The sequence below is a fragment of the Nuphar pumila genome, chromosome 16, assembly GCF_984573655.1.
Source record: "Nuphar pumila chromosome 16, dmNupPumi1.hap1.1, whole genome shotgun sequence".
NCBI classification, from domain to species: domain Eukaryota; kingdom Viridiplantae; phylum Streptophyta; class Magnoliopsida; order Nymphaeales; family Nymphaeaceae; genus Nuphar; species Nuphar pumila.
This window is the reverse complement of record NC_143264.1, coordinates 77793619-77812641: the sequence shown is the minus strand read 5'-3', so window position 1 is coordinate 77812641 and position 19023 is coordinate 77793619. Positions and strand designations below refer to the sequence as shown.

The 19023-nt window shown below is 36.5% G+C and overlaps 1 protein-coding gene across 4 annotated transcripts in view; it reads left to right on the top strand.

Annotated features, from left to right (window-relative positions):
* Positions 1-19023, top strand: part of LOC149813720 (protein CHROMATIN REMODELING 20-like) — a 104823-nt gene that overhangs the window by 38828 nt on the left and 46972 nt on the right. For all 4 annotated transcript variants that reach the window (XR_016428235.1, XM_089991343.1, XM_089991345.1 and 1 more), the window contains exons 8-14: positions 9117-9230; positions 15885-15971; positions 16374-16967; positions 17041-17321; positions 17638-17728; positions 17829-18038; positions 18398-18517. Coding sequence is in view for 3 of the 4 variants with exons in the window: in XM_089991343.1 (XP_089847469.1) it covers positions 9117-9230; positions 15885-15971; positions 16374-16967; positions 17041-17321; positions 17638-17728; positions 17829-18038; positions 18398-18517 (1497 nt within the window). In the remaining variant the exon portion in view is untranslated. The remainder of the gene's footprint in view (positions 1-9116; positions 9231-15884; positions 15972-16373; positions 16968-17040; positions 17322-17637; positions 17729-17828; positions 18039-18397; positions 18518-19023) is intronic.

Sequence of the window (19023 nt, the reverse complement as noted above, 5' to 3'; positions counted from 1 at the left end):
GTTTTGACTTATTAGGTGAATGATACATCATACCTACATAGTTTCATTTCAAATGATTGCATTATGATTGTCTGAGTAAATATATCACACCTATATATCATAATTGATGCGTATTATGAATATCTAACTAAATTACTTATAAGGTATGTGCGCGTGTTTCACGTTGGAATGGTCAAATGTGATTTGACTTATTATTTATAAGAATTATGAATGCATATAAAAATGCTGCAATGATCTGAATGTCTTAGATGCATATATATATATGCGATGACTTGTATGACTTGAATGCATATAGATTATGCTCTATCGCACAGGGATTCAGCTAGCAGGGTGCCGTACCCGCGTCGAATCGACTCGACGCGGGAGCAGGTGCGGTCAACCCGATCCTGGGTGCGTTGACCGCACCCAGGATCATTTAGGTCCATTTTTTTTGGATTTTTTTTTAAATTTGCCCTATGAAATGGGCTGCGGAACTTTTAAAAAAAAAATTTCTGCTGACAGCTGCTGCTGCTCCTGCTGCTCTTGCCTTTTCAAAATCCTTCTTTTTCGTAAAGGATTTTCTCTCTCCATAAGAAATGATAATGATGGTGGTAACCTTGCTTCTCTCCGTAATAAATGATAATGATGGTGGTAGCCTTGCTTCTCTCCATAATGACTGATAATGATGGTGGTAGCCTTGCTGGCTATTAGCATTCACTGTTCTCCTGACGAGATGGGTGCACTATCGTGCAACTGTATATAAAATGAAATTTGAAAAAACCCGCGTCGGGGGAACCCCCGGACCCCCTTATATATATTACATTTTTGCCCCTGCCGCACCCCCGTACTCGGGTTTTTTGGAAGTGCCGAATCCCCACACCCGCGCCCGCACCCGCACCCGCACCCGCACCTGCACCCATGTGACATAGATTATGTTTTATTATGTGAGTTAAGGTTGATTAGAATATTAAGTGATCAAATGCTTTTAAATGCTTTATGTTCGAATGCGTGAAATGAATGACTCATAGGACGTTCCCTTGTCTATCACTTGACGATATATGAATAATATATCTTTACCTTTAAATGCTTGATATGTTTTCTTTAAGTTTGAGTTTGGGTTGCTTTACCAGACTTTAGCGAGTCTGACCCCGTTTTATGGGGGGACAGGTAATACAGGTAAAGTACGATGAGTAGTTGGAGCGAAGGGCTGGTCGAGCTGCATCCTCGAGGGTCCACTCTTACCTTGCGATCTTGGTATTCATGACCTTTTCGTTTGAAGTACTTGATCATGTAGAGACTGAAGTATTTCATACTCTGATTTGAAATGAAATTAAAACTCTTCATATTTCAGTCTTATATTGTATGTGGTTTGAAATGTGTGTATCCCGTACATTTTGATTTTATTGTTATCTTTAGTGTAACTGCGCCCAAAGTCTTAACCGTTTTTAAAAATCGTTTCTGCATTATAAGATTTGATTTACTTATAAAAAAATGATCTCAAAATTTCAATATTTGAACTATAATTAAGGTTAAAATTTTTGGGGCATTACAGAAGTTCATCCTACACCGTGAAGATTTTTTGTTTCGTTTTCCGTGCCAAGCTTGCAAAGGTGTTTTATCACTTTGGTTGGGGGTTTTAAAGCCCCTTTTAAAGGAAGGAGAGAAAAGAAAGGCTCGTTGCATCAAAATATCGTGTTTGCTTTCTCTTACTCTCTCTTTCTCTTTTTTTATTTCTTTTTTCTACTTGTTTTATTACCTTTGTAAAAGATGGATGATCAAGTTAAAATCACCGTCATACCCATGAAGCTAAACAACACAAATTATGAAATGTGGGATTCAATAATGAAGCACCCCATATGGGGAAAAGGGTTGTGGGGCATAGTAGATGTGTTCGATTTGGAACCTAAACTTGTTCTCACCAAAATAGAAGGTGATAAAAAAGTTCCCTTGATCAAAGGGAAAAAAAGCAAAGCCTTAGCCAACTATGAAAAGAGTTGAAAAGAATGGAGAATAGAGCATGCTAAAATTATGTCATGGCTAATCAATAGCGTTGACATAAAGAGATGTTCTAGTCTTGCCAAGTTTGAGCATGCCGATAAGGCGTGAGAATATCTCAAAAATATGTATTCCCTAAAAGATATTGCACATGTGTGAAATCTTCAAGAAAGGCTTAGATCTATGACCCAAGGTGACAAAACTATACGAGAATACTATAATGAATTATCTGAACTTTGGGGTGAATTGGCTATTCTAGAGCCAAAATGGCATTGTCCAGTTGATATTGAGCTTCGACAAAAACAACTTGATATGGAGCATTTTTATCAATTTGTAAATGGTCTAAGACCGGAATTCGAGTCAACGAAATCGACTCTTCTTCATCGAGGAAAAGTTTTCTCTATTGTCAACACTATAGAGGAATTAACCGTGGAGGAAAACAGAATCAAGAAATATACTCCAAAGGCTGAAGATGATTCTGTTCTCGCTGTATCCAGACCAGAGAATCATGTACGATTATATAGACCACCCCATTTTAACCGCCAAGGAGTTGATTATGACAGGAAAAAGGTTATCTGTCATCATTGTCGTGAGCCGGGATACTACAGGCCTCAATGTCCTAAGCTTAAAGAGCTCAGAGAAAAGAGAGTTGTGATTGCTGGATCGGAGCCCAAAGATCAAGATGCACCAGTCTCTATGGCCCAGCTAATGGAGATTCTCTAATCTCTCTTCAAAGGAGCTTCCTCCTCATCAGAAGCTTCGACTGGGGCAGCTGCTTCATCTTTTTCCGATCTAGGTAACTTTCCTTGGCTTCTTGACTCTGGTGCTTCATTCCTTATGGCCCCAAATGATAAAAGTTTATCTAAATGCGCTAAAAATAAAACAAGTGTTAAAAGTTTTTACAACTGATGGAACTTCTCTTAAAATAGAAGGAATATGAAATTTTGAAAAAAATCCATAAAACTGATTTTTCTTTCTTCTAGAAGTAAGATTTATTCCCAAACTAAATTTAAATTTATTATCCGTTTCTCAAATATCTGACCATGGTTGTAATGTTTCATTCTCTTCTCATGGTTGCTCGGTATAAGATCGTCAGTCAGGAAAGTTGATTGGGGAAGACCATAGAGAAGGAGAACTCTATTACATGGATTTTTTGGAAATGCCAAAGAAAGCTTTGTGTTATAACATTCAGAAAAATGAGTTGGAGTTGTGACACAAAAGACTCGGTCATCCTCATATAGCCAAAATCCAACATTTTCCAAATCTAGAAAAATTTTGTAATTCCGAAACGTTTACTTGTAAAGATTGTATTCTTGGCAAAATGAAAAGATTATCATTTCTGAATAGAACTTTTGTCTCTTCAAGACTACTTGAATTAGTTTACTCGGATGCTTGGGGTCCTGCACCAATAATTTTTAAAGGAGGATTTGCTTATTATGTTATCTTTGTTGATGACCAGACATACATGGATTTACTTTCTAAAATATAAGTCTGAAGTATTTTCATACTTTTAAACAATTCATAATATGGTTAAAAACTAGTTTCAAAATGAAATTTTCATCTTTCACATAGATTCAGGGGGAGAATTCTTGTTCACAGATTTTAAAAATTACCTTAACTTGCATGGCATCACACATCAAAGGTCTTGTCCATATACACCCCAACAAAATGGGCTAGCAGAATGAAAACATCGCCATATTATGGAAACCACTAAGACTCTATTAATAGCAAATCAAGTCCCAAAAGATTTTTGGGCAGAAGCTGCCTTGACTGCTACCTATCTGATTAATCGAATGCCTTCTTCTTCTTTACAAAATTTAACACCAATCGAAAAACTTTGGAACCTTTCTCCAGATTACTCTAGACTGAGAGTATTTGGATGCAAATGTTTTATATTTACGGACAAAAATGATACTTTCTCCCCTTGCGATTCCTTGTGCCTTTTTAGGATATGCTGAAAATAAAAAAAGATATAAGTGTTTTGACTTCAAAAATAATAAGTTATATGTATCAAGAAATGTTTCTTTTCTAGAAAAAGAGAGCTTTGATTTTGAAAAACCAAAGGAAGTCACATAGTACTCCTTTTTGTTAGATCTAACATCAAAATCTGATGAATATGATCATGACTATAACTTTGATGATGATCAAGGTATTATTGACCTTGATTACAATGTTGACAATGAAGAAGTTCATAGAGATACTACTGTACAATATTCAAGACGACGAGAGCCTAATCTTCCATGTGCACTTGAAAGATATTATGAAATTCTAACTAGAAGGTCATCCTGAGTCTCATGACATCTAGGAAAATTTGTGTCATACAAATCTTTCTCTCCTACATATAGGATAGTTATTGCATTAATTCACTCATATGAATAACCATCTTCGTACTATCAAGCCAAGAATGATGTCAAATGGGTAGAAGCCATGAAAATTGAGTTATATGCACTTGAAAAGGCTTCTACATGGTCTATTCAAGACCTTTCACTTGGGAAGAAACCTATAGGGTGTCGATGGGTTTACAAGGTTAAAACTAGGAGTGATGGTACTCTTAAAAGATATAAAGTCCGTCTTGTGGCCAACGGTTATGCCCAAGAATATAGCATTGACTACGAAGAAACCTTTGCCCCTGTTGCTCGTATGACAACAGTCAGAACCTTAATTGCCTTAGCTTTCATAAAAAAATGGTCCATATTTCAAATGGATGTCAAAAATGCATTTCTAAATGAAAACCTAGTTGAAGAAGTGTACATGAAAGCCCCTTCTGGTCTCAATGTTTCTAAGGGTAAAGTCCTTCGCCCGAAAAAAACTCTTTATGGCCTTAAGTAAGCACCCAAAGCGTGGTATGACAGGTTTAGTCATGTTATGATTGATATTGGTTTTCACTTCGTATTGACTGACACTGTTTTGTTTATTAAAAGTTCACATATACGGATCATTGTGTTTCTTCTATACATGGATGATATGATCATCACGGGAATCGATAAACAGAGAGTTGAAAACATCAAAAACCTTCTTAAATCTCATTTTGAAATGTCTGGTTTAGGTTTATTAAGATATTTCTTAGGTATTGAAGTTGCTTACTCTCCTAAGGGTTACCTACTATCTCAAACTAAATTTGTTTCTGATATTGTTTTGAGGTTTGACATTACCGATGATAAGAAAGTAGATACTCTAGAAGTTGTCAATGTAAAAATGAGGACTGATGATGGAGAACTCCTTGAAGATCCTACTCCTTACAAACAGCTAGTCGGAGCTCTTTTCTATCTATCCATTACCAGACCAGACATAGCACATGCCGTGCACACAACAAACCAGTTTCAGCATGCTCCCACATTTGTTCATATGGGAGTAGTTTTGCGTATCATCAGATACCTCAAGACCTCTCTTTCGAGAGGGCTCTTTTTGTCTTCTACTTCCTCACTTGATTTAATTGCATACATGATGTTGATTGGGGAGGTGATCCTAACAACCGATACTCAACCATTGGTTTTTTTGTCTTTTTGGGTGAATCTTTGATATCGTGGAGATGCAAAAAGCAGAAGAAGGTCTCCCTCTCGTCCACGAAAGCCGAATATCATGCCATGTCAACCACGACCATGAAAGTAGTTTGGCTCGGATGCCTGCTTGCTGATATGGGAGCAGAAGCAATACAAGCTTCACGTATGTGCTGCAATAACAAAAGTGCGATCTACGTTGCAAGCAACAAAACATTTCATGAACGCACCAAGCACATTAAAATGGATTGTCACTACGTCAGAGAGAAATATATACATGGGACAATTGATCTGCCATATGTTACCTCAGAGTATCAGTTAACAAACTTCTTTACAAAGCCTATCGCTGCTCCCAGATTTCACCTCCTCTTAGACAAACTTTCGCTCATTGTACTGTAAGTTTGAGGGGGAGTGTTAAAATGTAAAATATATATAATAATATTCATATTATTATATATATATTAATATAATTTTATTTTTATTTTTTGTATTTTTTGCTATTTTCTTTTTAATTTTTGAAAGTCTAGTTCTAATAGAACTGGACTTACATTATTAGTTAAGTTTCACTTGGAACTTAACTAATAATGTAACTGTTGGACTAGTCCAACGATTACATTTATAACCGTTGGACTAGTCCAACGGCTACAAAGGTTAAGAGCTCTCCTCTCCCACTTGTATATAAAGGGGTGCATCCCCTCTTGTATTTTCAATTCCAATGCTTCTTAAGCATTTGGTGTTTTCCTATCAATAAAGAATATTTTATTTCTTCTTTTGTTTTCCATTATACCCTTTTTAAGGGTTATGCTTTAGTGTCTTTTTAGACACCTTCTCGTGTGGATCTAAGTTCGTGTTTGGAAGATCCTCATTTCATTTCAGAAACAGTCTCCCCAACCAACACTAACTGATCAATGATATCTTTTACTTTGTTCTAATATTCCAAAATAATCGAAGAACTCTTCTTGAGACTCTGAAACTTTTTTCTTAGATACATAACTCTAGATTCTGAGATTTGAGAATATGTCTTGACTAAACTGTCCCATAGTTCTTTAGCTGTGCAGTCATCTGAAATTTCAATGAGAACCTCTTGTGAGAGGGTAGATGTTAGATAAGCTCTTGATCCCTTTTTACCCATGACACATAGTATTTTTGATGTAAACTACATTCATTGCCTCTTTGTCATCTCTTTGCTCCTGTGTAATAAACTCAGATGACATTTTAACCGAACCATCAGGATGACCAGACAAATCATGGCTCCAGATAAAAGGAATAATTTGCCTTTTTCAGGTCAGAAAATTATTGTTCAATTTTTTTGAAACAAGTTGGGTCAAGAAACTAGAAGACACATGGCTCCAGATAAAAGGAATAATTTGCCTTTTTCAGGTCAGAAAATTATTGTTCAATTTTTTTGAAACAAGTTGGGTCAAGAAACTAGAAGACAGCATGGATTGTGAAGTATATCCATTAGAAGGAGATGATCTTAACAAAGATATATAATGAGCATGAACTGCGTTCAGCAAAAAAAAAATCCAAAAGTAGAGACCGACCCAAGAAAAAAAATCATACCACAAGAAGCATTGACAACAGGGATTGACTTGCAAACATTTTTGGCAGAATTTCAGTTCCAGTCCAGACAGACCAGATCACAATGCAAAACAGTTTTACGATACCAAAAGATATCTAGGATTCAGATTCACAACACAGAACTGATCACAAAACAGTTTCAGTCCAGCTAGGCCAGATTCATGATGTAAACAGCTTTACAGTACCAGACGACATGAGGGAATCAGATTCACGACACAGAGAGATTGATTACGACAAAAAAAAAAAAATCAAATTCACAACAACGACACAGGAAAAATATAAAAGAGGGAAAGATCAGATTCACAACACAGAAAAACAACAACCCAACCAGGTAGAATCACGTTACAGATTGAAGAAGAATGAACAACCCAATCGAGCACGTTTGATCGCACCCAGTCACGTTCCTTGCTCTGATACCATGAAAGAATGCCAAGTATTACCAGACCTGCAGTGGTACATCGATCAGGCTTGCAGTGGCTCATCGATCAGCAGCGGCTCGTCGTTGTGTTTGAACAAGAGAGAGAGAGATCCAGAAAATTGACTAGCAGCACAGCAACCGTTCACGTGTATTGCTCTTTTATGTTACAGTCTGATTAGGGCTGTAATACCAATGACTAAACAGCCCTCAATAATATAACTTAATCACACATCATGTTTGGATCTTGGATCCATATCTGATCCAAACCCAAAACCATAAAATAAAAGACTATGACGTCTTAACAAGCACTTGGAGCAAAAATTCTAACTTCAGAGGTGTAGGAAGTGCATGCCGCTGGTGATCAGATGATTGGTGAGAATATTGTTGTGGAGATATAAGAAGGAAATAATATGGAAACAAGGCTCACATATCTCCTAGCTGGAAAGTGGGATACAAAAATTTTTCATCAAGAAGCTTTTAATGAGAGGGATGAATCCCACCATCAAGATTGGAGACAAACTTGTAAAAGAGGAAATTCTGGTGAGAGAGATCACAATTCTTTTCCAGAAATTTAATGCTTCAACTCACTCTTTGTCAATCATGGTCGGGTGCCTTTTAGATATATCTGCATGAAGAAAATGCTGGAATTAGAAAGAATTTAGTGTGGAGAAAATTAGAGCTGCCATGTGTTCCGTTGCTAAAGTGTAGACCCAGAGCTGTCGCTTGAGCAAACCCCAGAATCATGCATTCAGAGCCTTCTCTCGGGCTCACTTGTACTTTTTAGGATAAAAAAGGTGTTTTATATGTAAATGGTCGGTGCAGTCAGCTTGGTGCTTTGTTTGGCTTGAGCGAAATGGTCAGGTATTCAAGGGTTGTGCCTAGAAGCTTGAACTAATTCACACTCAGGTAAAATCAGTGTAAAGGCATATCTTAAGATCAAATGACCGAATGAGGTCCCTTGGTGGGTGGCTAATTGGAAGTTATTCTGTACAATGTGATTGATGTTTTTTTTTGGTGGCAGCTCATCAAGTATACTGTTTGGTTTTCGAATAAAATTTTCCTTTTTTTTCTCAAAAATCATGTGGGTTTATGGTGCATAGTGTGCCTTGTGCTCTAAAACTACTTTTGGGATGCAAAATCCACCTGTACTTGCTTGATGTGGATTTGGTTTAATATGAATATTAGTGCTATACCAATTATCATTGCTTTTGTTTATTTCCAGTGTATTGCGTTTTGTAGTTCAACCTTTTTTGGTAAATGAGCTGGTTGTTAAACCTAAATTGGTCATTTCTGTAGCATAGTGTTCACCATTACGTGCATTTAAGTGCATTTGACCTCTACCACATATTTCTGGTGCTCTTGTTTATTTCAGTGTTTTTGAACTTTGGAAGCCTTTATCTAGTTTACAGCTAATTTTTTAATCTATTTTTTCTCCTTGTGTCTTCTGTTGTGCATTCAAGTGTGGTTGACCCTATACCATATATTTGTGGTTTTTTTTGTAATTTTCGGTTAGTTTTGATTGAAGCTCTTATCTATCTTACAACTAATTTTTGATAGATCTTTCTTTTTCCTTCGCGTTTCCTGTTCAGTTGTTAATATGTGTAGCATAATCAACATTCTTATTTTGTTTTACGTTATTCCCTCAGGTGGAGGAAATAGATGACATTGAAAGTTGCTCCAAAGATCCATTTTATGCGGATGCTGTTGCAAATGAGAAAGAAACTGGCCTTACTGATGAGCAGAAAAGAAACTTTCGGAAGGTTTGAGTTTGCAATGTTTGATTGTGTTGTCTGCTTGCCAGGGTTAATCTGTGGATGTTGTTATGGCCATGTCGAGGGGAGAAGATCAAGTGTATTAGTGGCATCCCTGACTTAGCAGGAGCTTTTTGCTTCCCTGACACAACACTTAATTTTATAGGAAACTGATGCTCCAGTTTCCATCTCTCTTTTGGCTCATTGATGAAACTATAGCTAGCTTAAATGCCATAATCATAGATAGCAACATTTATACTTATGCCTGGTTTGAAGGGTCAACAAGTACCAAAATTTCATGAAGGTGCTATTGTTTAGAATTTTTTAAGAGAATAAAGCTACAAAAACCGAGTCAAAATGAAGGACACATCTTGTAAAAAGTTGAGAACACTATCACATAATGCAGCCTAATGAGATGTTAGTTCATTTAACTAATTGTTATTGGAGTTACATATCTTGTATGTGCATTATGTAATGAAATGGTGGTCTTCCACAGATGCGCAAACAACTCACAAATATGTGTCTATTGGAGACACTACAACTAGGGGTGGCAATCGTGTTGGGTTGGCGGGTCGACCCGACGGGTTGGCGGGTCAGCATACCTCAACCCGAACCCGACTCGTTTATTAAACGGGTCGGCTGTGGCAAACACGAACCCGACACGACCCGCCAACCCATTTAATAAATGGGTTGGGTCGGGTAAACGGGTTCTCAGGTTCTCGGGTCAGGTTGGCGGGTCGGGTTGACGGGTTGGCGGGTTGGCATACCCCCAACCCGAACCCGACCTGTTTAATAAACGGGTTACGCGGGTCGACCCGTTTATTAAACGGGTTGGCTTAATCCCAACCCGAACCCGCCTAAGAGGCGGGTTGGCAGGTCAGGTTGGCGGGTCGTGTCAGGTTTTGCCACCCCTAACTACAACCATGACCCTTGAAAGGGTACAAATGGAAGAACACTTGAAATAAATAATAATTTATTCATAACAAAAAATGCTTAACAAGCATTAAATTACAAGGGAGGGGTTCACCCTTATTTATACAAGTAGAGGAGGAGAGGAAGAGCTCTTAAGGAGATCTTCCTAAGAGTCGTTGGACCTAGTCCAACGACTCTATTTGTAGCCGTTGGACTAGGTCCAACGGCTATAGGAATGGTCAAGATCCAACGAGATCTTGACCATCTAGTTCAATGTGAACTAGAAAAAACTAAAAATAAAAAATAAGAAAAAGAATAAGAAGAAATAAAAAATATAAATATATAATATATATATTATAAAAATAATATATATATTATATGTGTATTTATATTACATGTTACATTTTAACACTCTGCCTCAAACTTACGGTACAATGAGCAAAAGTTTGTTTAAGAGAAAGTGAAATTGAAGAGCAACGAGAGGCTTTGTGAAAAAAATTACTAATTGATATTCGGATGTAACATATGGCAGATCGATGGTTCCATGTAAGTATTCCTCTCTGACATAGTGACAATCCATCTCAATGTGTTTGGTTCGCTCATGGAACGTCCGATTGCTTTCTATTTAGATGATACTTTTGTTGTCACAACACATTTTTGAAGCTTGCATCGCTTCAACTCCCATATCGGTTAGCAGTCGTCTTAGCCAAACAACTTCCATAGTGGCAGTTGCCGTAGCTCTGTATTCAGCTTTGGTGGAGGAAAGAGTGACCTTCTGCTGCTTCTTGCATCTCCACGAAATCAAGGATTCACCTAAGAACACACAAAGACCAGTGGTTGAGTGCCTATTATTAGGATCACCTCCCCAGTCAGGAAACATATCACGTCATGCTGAACATGAGCGTTTTTGCTCATGCTGACATCGTGGCCGTTTGTTTGCATTTTGGATGAATGCCACGTGGTTTTGTTGACTTTTGAGCTTTTTAAAATGCAAATCAGATGGCCATGATGTCGACATGAGCAAAAACGCTCATGTTCAGCATGACCTGATCTGCTTCCCCCTAGTCAGCATCAGTGTATGCAATTAAATGTAAAGACGATGAAGCAGATAGGAAGAGTCCTCATGAAAGAGAAGACTCTAAATATCTAATAATTCGCAAGACTGCTCCCATATGCACAAAGGTGGGATCTTGCTGAAATTGACTCGCAGTATGAACAACATGAGCTATATCTGACCTAGTAATGGAAAGATAAGAAAGAGCTCCAATAAGCTGTCAGTGAGGAGTAAGGTCATTAATAAGTTCTCTATCATCAATCTTCATTTTAGCATTAATAACTTCTGGAGTATCCACTTTCTTATCATCTGTAATTTCAGACCTAGAAACAATATCAAAAGCAAATTTAGATTGAGATATCAAGTACCCACGTGGGGAATAAGCAACTTCAATGCCTAAAAAATATCTTAATAAACCTAAGTCATTTATTTCAAAGTGAGTTTTAAGAAGAGTTTTAATATTTGCAACTCCCTGTTTGTCACCGCCAGTGTTGATCATATCATTCACATAGAGAAGAAGAATAATGATGCCTGCGTTAGATTTCTTAATAAACAAAGCAGTGTCAGTTAAACAAGGTTGAAATCCAATATCAATCATAACATGACTAAATCTGTCATACCAGGCTTTTGGAGCCTGTTTAAGACCACAATGAGCTTTTTCTAGACGAAGAGCTTTACCCTTAGGAATACTAATTTTAGGTGGGGCTTCCATGTATATTTCTTCGATGCGATTCCCATTTAAGAAAGTATTTTTAACATCTAATTGAAACATAAACCATTTTCTAATTGAGGCCAAGGCTATTAAAGTTTTGATAGTGGTCATGCGGGCAACGTGAACAAATGTTTCTTCATAATCGATACCATACTCTTGAGCATATCCTTTCGCCACTAGTCGGGCCTTATATCTTTCTAAGGTTCCATCACTTTTAGTTTTGACTTTGTATACATATCTACATCGTATAGGTTTCTTACCTGGAGGAATATCTTGGATAGTTCAGGTGTTGGCCTTTTCTAATGCATACAATTCAGTTTTCATGGCTTCTGTCCATTCTATATGATTTTTGGCTTGCGAATAGGATGATGGTTCAACATATGATTGTATTAATGCAATGACTGCCCTATAAGTGGGTGAAAAAGATTCGTAAGACAATTTTTTCAGGAGGTCTAGAAATTCTAGACGTCCTTCTAGGTGAAACTTCGAAGTATTTTTCTAAAGCACATGGGAGATTTTGCTCTCTACGTCTTGAATATGGTAAGCTAACATCCTTATGAATTGGCTCTCGATTATCATCATTTTCAATAGCAATAGGACTTTGATCATTGTCAAGGTCACATTCAAAATCACATTCATTGGATTTTGAAGTAAGATCAATTAAAAAGAAATATTCAGTGACATCCTTGGATTTTTTGAATTCAAAGAAGCTTTCTTTTTCCAAAAAAGATACATTTCTTGACACATACAATTTTTCATTTTGAAAGTCGAAACACCTGTAGCCTTTTTGATTATCAATATATCCTAAAAAGGCACATGAGATTGCACGAGGGGAAAGTTTATCATTTTTATTGGTAAAAACAAAACATTTGCATCTAAAGACTCTTAACCTAGAATAATTTGGAGCTAACTTAAAAAGTTTTTTTATTGGAGTTATATTCTTTAATGAGGAAGATGACATCCTATTGATAAGGTAGGTGGCAGTTAGGACCGCTTCGGCCCAAAAAATTTTTTGAACCTGATTTGCAATTAGCAAAGTCCTAATAGTTTCCATAATGTGCCGATGTTTACATTCGTCTAAGCCATTCTGTTGTGGAGTGTGTGGACATGATCTTTGATATGTAATGCCATGTAGATTGAGGTAGTTTTTGAATTCTTTGGATATAAACTCTCCCCTTGAATCGATGCGAAAGATGAAAATATCATTTTAAAACTTATTTTTAACCATTTTACGAAAGATTTAGAAGTTGGTAAAAACTTCATATTTATGTTTAAGAAAATAAATCCAAGTATGTCTAGAAAAATCATCAATAAAGATGACATAATATGCAAAACTACCTTTGGAGATAACTGGTGTCGGGCCCCAAACATCCGAATGAATTAACTCAAGTGGTTGTGAACGAACAAAAGTTCTACTAAGAAAAGGTAATCTTTTCGTTTTGCCAAGAATGCAGTCTTTACAAGAAAAACTTTTAGAATTACAAAATTTTCCCAAACTTGGAAAATATTGAATTTTAGACATGTGAGGATGCCCGAGTCTTTTGTGTCATAAATCCAAATCTAATTTCTGAACATTATAACAAAATGCATTCTTGGGCAATTCCAAAAAGTCAATGTAATAGAGTCCTCCTTCTCTGTGACATTCCCCAATCAGCTTTCCTGATTGGCGATCCTGTACCCAACAACCATTAGAAGAGAATGGGATATTACATCCATAGTCAGATATTTGTGAAACCGATAAGAGATTAAAATTTAGTTTAGGGATATATCTAACTTCTGGAATAACAATTTTTTTGGATTTTTGAAAAATTTCAAAACATCCTACTCCTTTTATTTCAAGAGATGTGCTGTCGGCTGTAAAAACTTTTGACACACTTGAGTTATTTTTAAGACATTCAGATAGGCAATTGACATTCGGGGTCATGTGAAAAGAAGCACCAGAATCTAAAAGCCAAGAAAAGTTACCTGGATAGGAGAAAGATGCAACAACTGCTCCAGTTGAGGCTTCAGTTGAGGAGGATACCCATTTGAGAAGAGGTTGAAGAATTTTCATCAATTGAGCCATTGATACAGGTGCATCTTGATCTTTTGACTCAGATTCAATAGATGCAACTCTTTTTTCTTCTCTCCTTTTTAACTTTGGACATTGAGGCCTATAGTGTCCCGGTTCATGACAATGACGACAAATGACTTTTTGTTTGTCAAAGTCACCATTTTGCCTTTCAAAATGAGTCGGCTTGTAAGTGCAAGTATGATTTTCCGGTCTAGAGACAGCTAGAACTGAGTCATCATCAACTTTTGGAGTACTTTTTCTAAGTCTATTTTTCTCTATAGTGAGCTCTTCTATAGTATCAACAACAGAAGGAATCTTCCATGACGTAAAAGGGCCAATTTGGTGGATTCAAACTCCGGCCTTAGGCCATTCACAAATTGATAGAAATGTTCCATATCGAGTTGCTTTTGGCGAATCTCAATATCTTCGACACAATGCCATTTGGGCTCAAGAAGAGCCAACTCTTTCTAAAGTTCGAACAACTCATTGTAATATTCTCGAATAGATTTATCTTTTTGAGTCATTGTCCGAACTTTGTCTTGTAGATTGCATACATGTGCAATATCTTTAAGGGAATACATATTTTTAAGGTATTCCTAAGCCTTATCGGCATGATCAAATTTAGCAAGACTAGAACATTTTTTAATGTTAACGCTATTAATTAGCCATAACATAATTTTTGCATGCCTTATCCTCCACTCTTTCCATTTTTTCTCATAAGTGGCTAATGCCTTGCTCTTCTCCTCTTCCGTTGGAGAAACCTCCTTATCACCTTCTTTCTTGGTAAGAGATAGTTTAAGTTCCGAATCAGAACCATCCACTATACCCCATAAACCTTTTCCCCAAATGTGATGCTTCATAATTGAAGTCCACATTACATAGTTAGTATCATTTAGCTTTATGGGTATGATGGTGATTTTATCATTGTCATCCATCTTTTACAAGGTTAAGAGAGAAATAGACAGGAGGAGAAAAAAAATAAAAAAACAAGAGGTTAGGAGAGGATACAAAACCAATTTTTGTAGCACAAGTCCTCCTTTCTTCAAATAAATCTTCTTGAACAAAAAACAAGGTGATGAAACACCTTTTGCAAATGGGGCATGAAAATCGAGGCAAAAGCACTTCAAGATCTAAGGTCTCCGCGGCTCTGATACCATGTAATGAAATGGTGATCTTCCACAAATGCGCAAACAACTCACAAATATGTGTCTATTGGAGACACTACAAGCATGACCCTTGAAAGGGTATAAATGGAAGAACACTTGAAATAAATAATAATTTATTCATAACAAAAAATGCTTAAGAAGCATTAAATTACAAGGGAGGGGTTCACCCCTTTTTATATAAGTAGAGGAGGAGAGGAAGAGCTCTTCCTAAGAGTCGTTGGGCCTAGTCCAACGACTATAGGAATGGTCAAGATCCAACGAGATCTTGACCATCTAGTTCAATGTGAACTAGAAAAAAATAAAAATAAAAAATGAAAAAGAAATAAAAAATATAAATATATCATAAAAATAATATATATATATATATATTATATGTGTATTTACATTACATGTTACATTTTAACACATTAATGGGCTTGACAACTTTTTTTTGCATGAATGTATAAGTGATCAAATGTTACTGATGTGTTCTAATGATTTAATATGAAGAAACAGCGACATTACCATGTGTTCCTTTCTGTCATTATGTACATATCCTGAAACATGGACAAGCCACTATTTTTGAACTTGATCTTTGTAATGAAATTGAACAGGATAGCATATCAATTTTGAGAACACTATATCTGTGTTGTGATGCTACCGGGCAATTCATAATTAGTATGGTAGCATGTTGAGTTTGTTATTGTTCATATGAGTGGATTCTCTGCTTATCGTATGATATTTTAATGTGCTATACTGATAGATGTGGTTTTGGTAATGATGGCAGATTGTAGAAGAGGATGATTTGAATGTTGCTCGAAAAATGCAAATTCGTTTGAAGCAAAGGAGGCACAGAAATCTTAGAAAGAAACAGGTGGATAATGACACTTATATATATATATATATATAATCTTCTTGCATATGTATCTGTGTATAGGTATGTAATCATGCATGTACATAATTCCCTTAAACATGCCATCACAAATGCGTAAATTAGGTGGAAGATTTATCTTTTGGACCGTTGTATATCAATTGTTTGCTCTTTTACATTTGTTAATTTTTTGAAAGCCATTATGTATCTGAAGTATGTAACTTTTCTGAATTATAACATGAAATGCTGATAAACCTGCAGCTTTCATGATCTATGCTGTGATCTAAATATTTTATCCTTCTTTGACTGTTCGTTTTCTTTTCTTTTCATTCACAAACTGTACGAACCGATTGTTATGCCTCTGAATTTTCTTTATGTATTCCTTCATTTTCTTTGTCGAATCAGGACATTATCCATAAAGATGTCTCAATTGAGCCTTCTGGAGTTGGTACTATGCTGCAAAACGGTGAACTTGACATGGTGGGGCTTAGTGTTGATCCTGATCATGGTTTAAACAATGGAATGGTTAATGATTTGGGTGCTGCCAGTGAACTCAATGGGGAGAGGGCAAACACCTGCAATACTACTAACATGGGAAACCCTTCTTCACCCATTTTAGTTGGAAAGGGTTCATCAAAACGCCCTCTTGATCATGAAGATCGTAAAGATGAAGGTAAAAGGAGCCGTATGGTAATAATTGATAGCGATGATGATGTAGATGTTAATGAGAAGAATGCATCTGGTCATGTTAGCAGTGAGTCTAGGATGAAAACTGAACCTAATTTGCATTCGAAGGAGTTGGTTGAAATTGTTGATGATGATGCACATCTTCTGGATAGAAATGGTTCTGGTGTTAACATGAAGGAATGTTCCAAAGTATTTCATTGTACTGCTTGTTTTCAAGTTCTGAAGGCTTCTGATGTACGTAGGCACCCAGTTTTAGAAGTTATTGCATGCGAAAGTTGCAAACGTTCTTTAGAAGAAAAGCTATCTCAAAAGGTATGATTCTATCACTTTCTGATTAATTCCTGTTCATTTTGATGTTACTAATTTTTCCGAATTGTCATTACAGGATCCAGACTGCTCTGAGTGTTTTTGTGGATGGTGTGGAAGGAACAACGATCTGATAAATTGTAAAACATGCAAGATGCTATTTTGTGCCATTTGTATCAAAAAAAATTTGGGAGAAGATCACCTTAGATCTAATGGCTGGGTCTGTTGTTGCTGCTGCCGCAGTATGTTGGAACAGCTAATCTTGGATTGTGACAATGCTCTCAGAATGGACAGCTTGATTGTTTCATGCTCAGAAAGTAGCTCTGATTTATCAGATGGTGACATCGATGTTCCAATTAGGTAATATCTTCAAATTATGAACTGAAGTATGGGATGCTATTTCATGTTACCCTGTTCGTGTTATGCTTTGGTTATGTATAGTTCAATAGCATGAATCGTGATAACTGGTGCTTTTATAAGCATCTTTCCTGAGTTATGCCTAATATATTGCCCGTATTTTGGCTCATGTTAGTATTGGCTGATTTCTTTTCTTCATCTTATATTTTATTCTAATTTGTGTTCAATGAATTGATTTGTTGGTCTCACTTGTTCTGGAATATTCCATGATTTTGATGCTATTGGAATACTGAGTTTTTCTTTTCCTTTGTTTATTTAGCAATAAAAGGCGTCGAAAAAAAAGGATTAGGAGAATTCTTGATGATGCTGAACTTGGTGAAGAAACCAAGAAGAAAATTGCAATTGAGAAGGTTTCTCATTTGTTGCTTTTGAAGGAACCTGTCTTCTTTCTGATGATTTATTCCACTGAATGTCTTATCCCTCAGTAAATTGTTTCTGGACTATTGTTAGGAACGACAAGAACATATCAGATCATTGCATATTGCTGGTAAATCATTGAATAAGACCATATCTAGTCGCAGTGAGGGTGAAGCAGAAGTGGGTAATGAGGAAGTAACAATGGATGCCACAAATGGTTATATAGTGAATGTAGCCAGAGAAGCTAATGAGGATCCTGTGAGAGTACCTCCAAGCATTTCAACCTTCCTGAAACCTCACCAGGTCTTATTCTTCTTCAGCTGCACAAATAATTTGAATGTTCAATTTTATTTGCTTGATCACTGCTTACTCGCATGTATAGTGTTTCATGGTTGTTTTTATTAGGTAAATTCACTGTTACACATGATTTATATGATTGTTTTGCTATTTTTTGTCGTTTTATTTTTTTGGATGATCATATTGAAGAGAAATAAGCACCAATTTCAATTGATTGTTGATATTGATACCACCACCACCATCTTCATCTTCTTGTGATTCTGTGTGGTGTATGAGCAGTTAATCCTTACAATATGTTATTTAATAGCGCATTATTGCATGGAGTGATGATTATTCATTATCTAATAATCTTTTATTTTTTCCAGGTTGCTGGTATAAGGTTTATGTGGGAAAACTGCATTCAATCTGTGAGGAAGGTGAAGTCTGGAGATAAAGGTCTGGGTTGCATTTTAGCCCATACAATGGGCCTTGGAAAGACTTTACAGGTTCTATACTTGTAAATATATATATTTTTCTCTGTAAATATGTGTGATTGATAATTGGATATGTGAGGGCTCAATATTCTAAGTTTTTTAGGTTCCTTGTTTACCGTATGAGCTAATGGTTGTCAATCTGAGCCCAGGCTAAGCCGAGTTGTAGCCTGGTGCAGGCTGCACTAAGTGACCTTTAACAGCCAAGGCTCACACTTGCCTTGGCTTGTGTGCAGTCCTAATTGTTGACAATCTCTTTTATATAGAATGGCACAATAGCAACTGCTTCAGACTCGGCTATTTTCAAGGAGCCACTTTGATTTTTTTGTTATATTTTTTCTTTTTTAAGGGCTCCCTAAAGGAGCAGTTACCCATGTACCATTTTATTTCCCACTTTCCCATCTCTCTCTCTCCACCCAGGATTACCTCTCTCTCTCACACTCTCTATCATGCTTCTTCATAACTCTCTCTCTACCCATCCATGTTTACATCTCTCTCTCTCTCCATATGCTTCAGCCCAA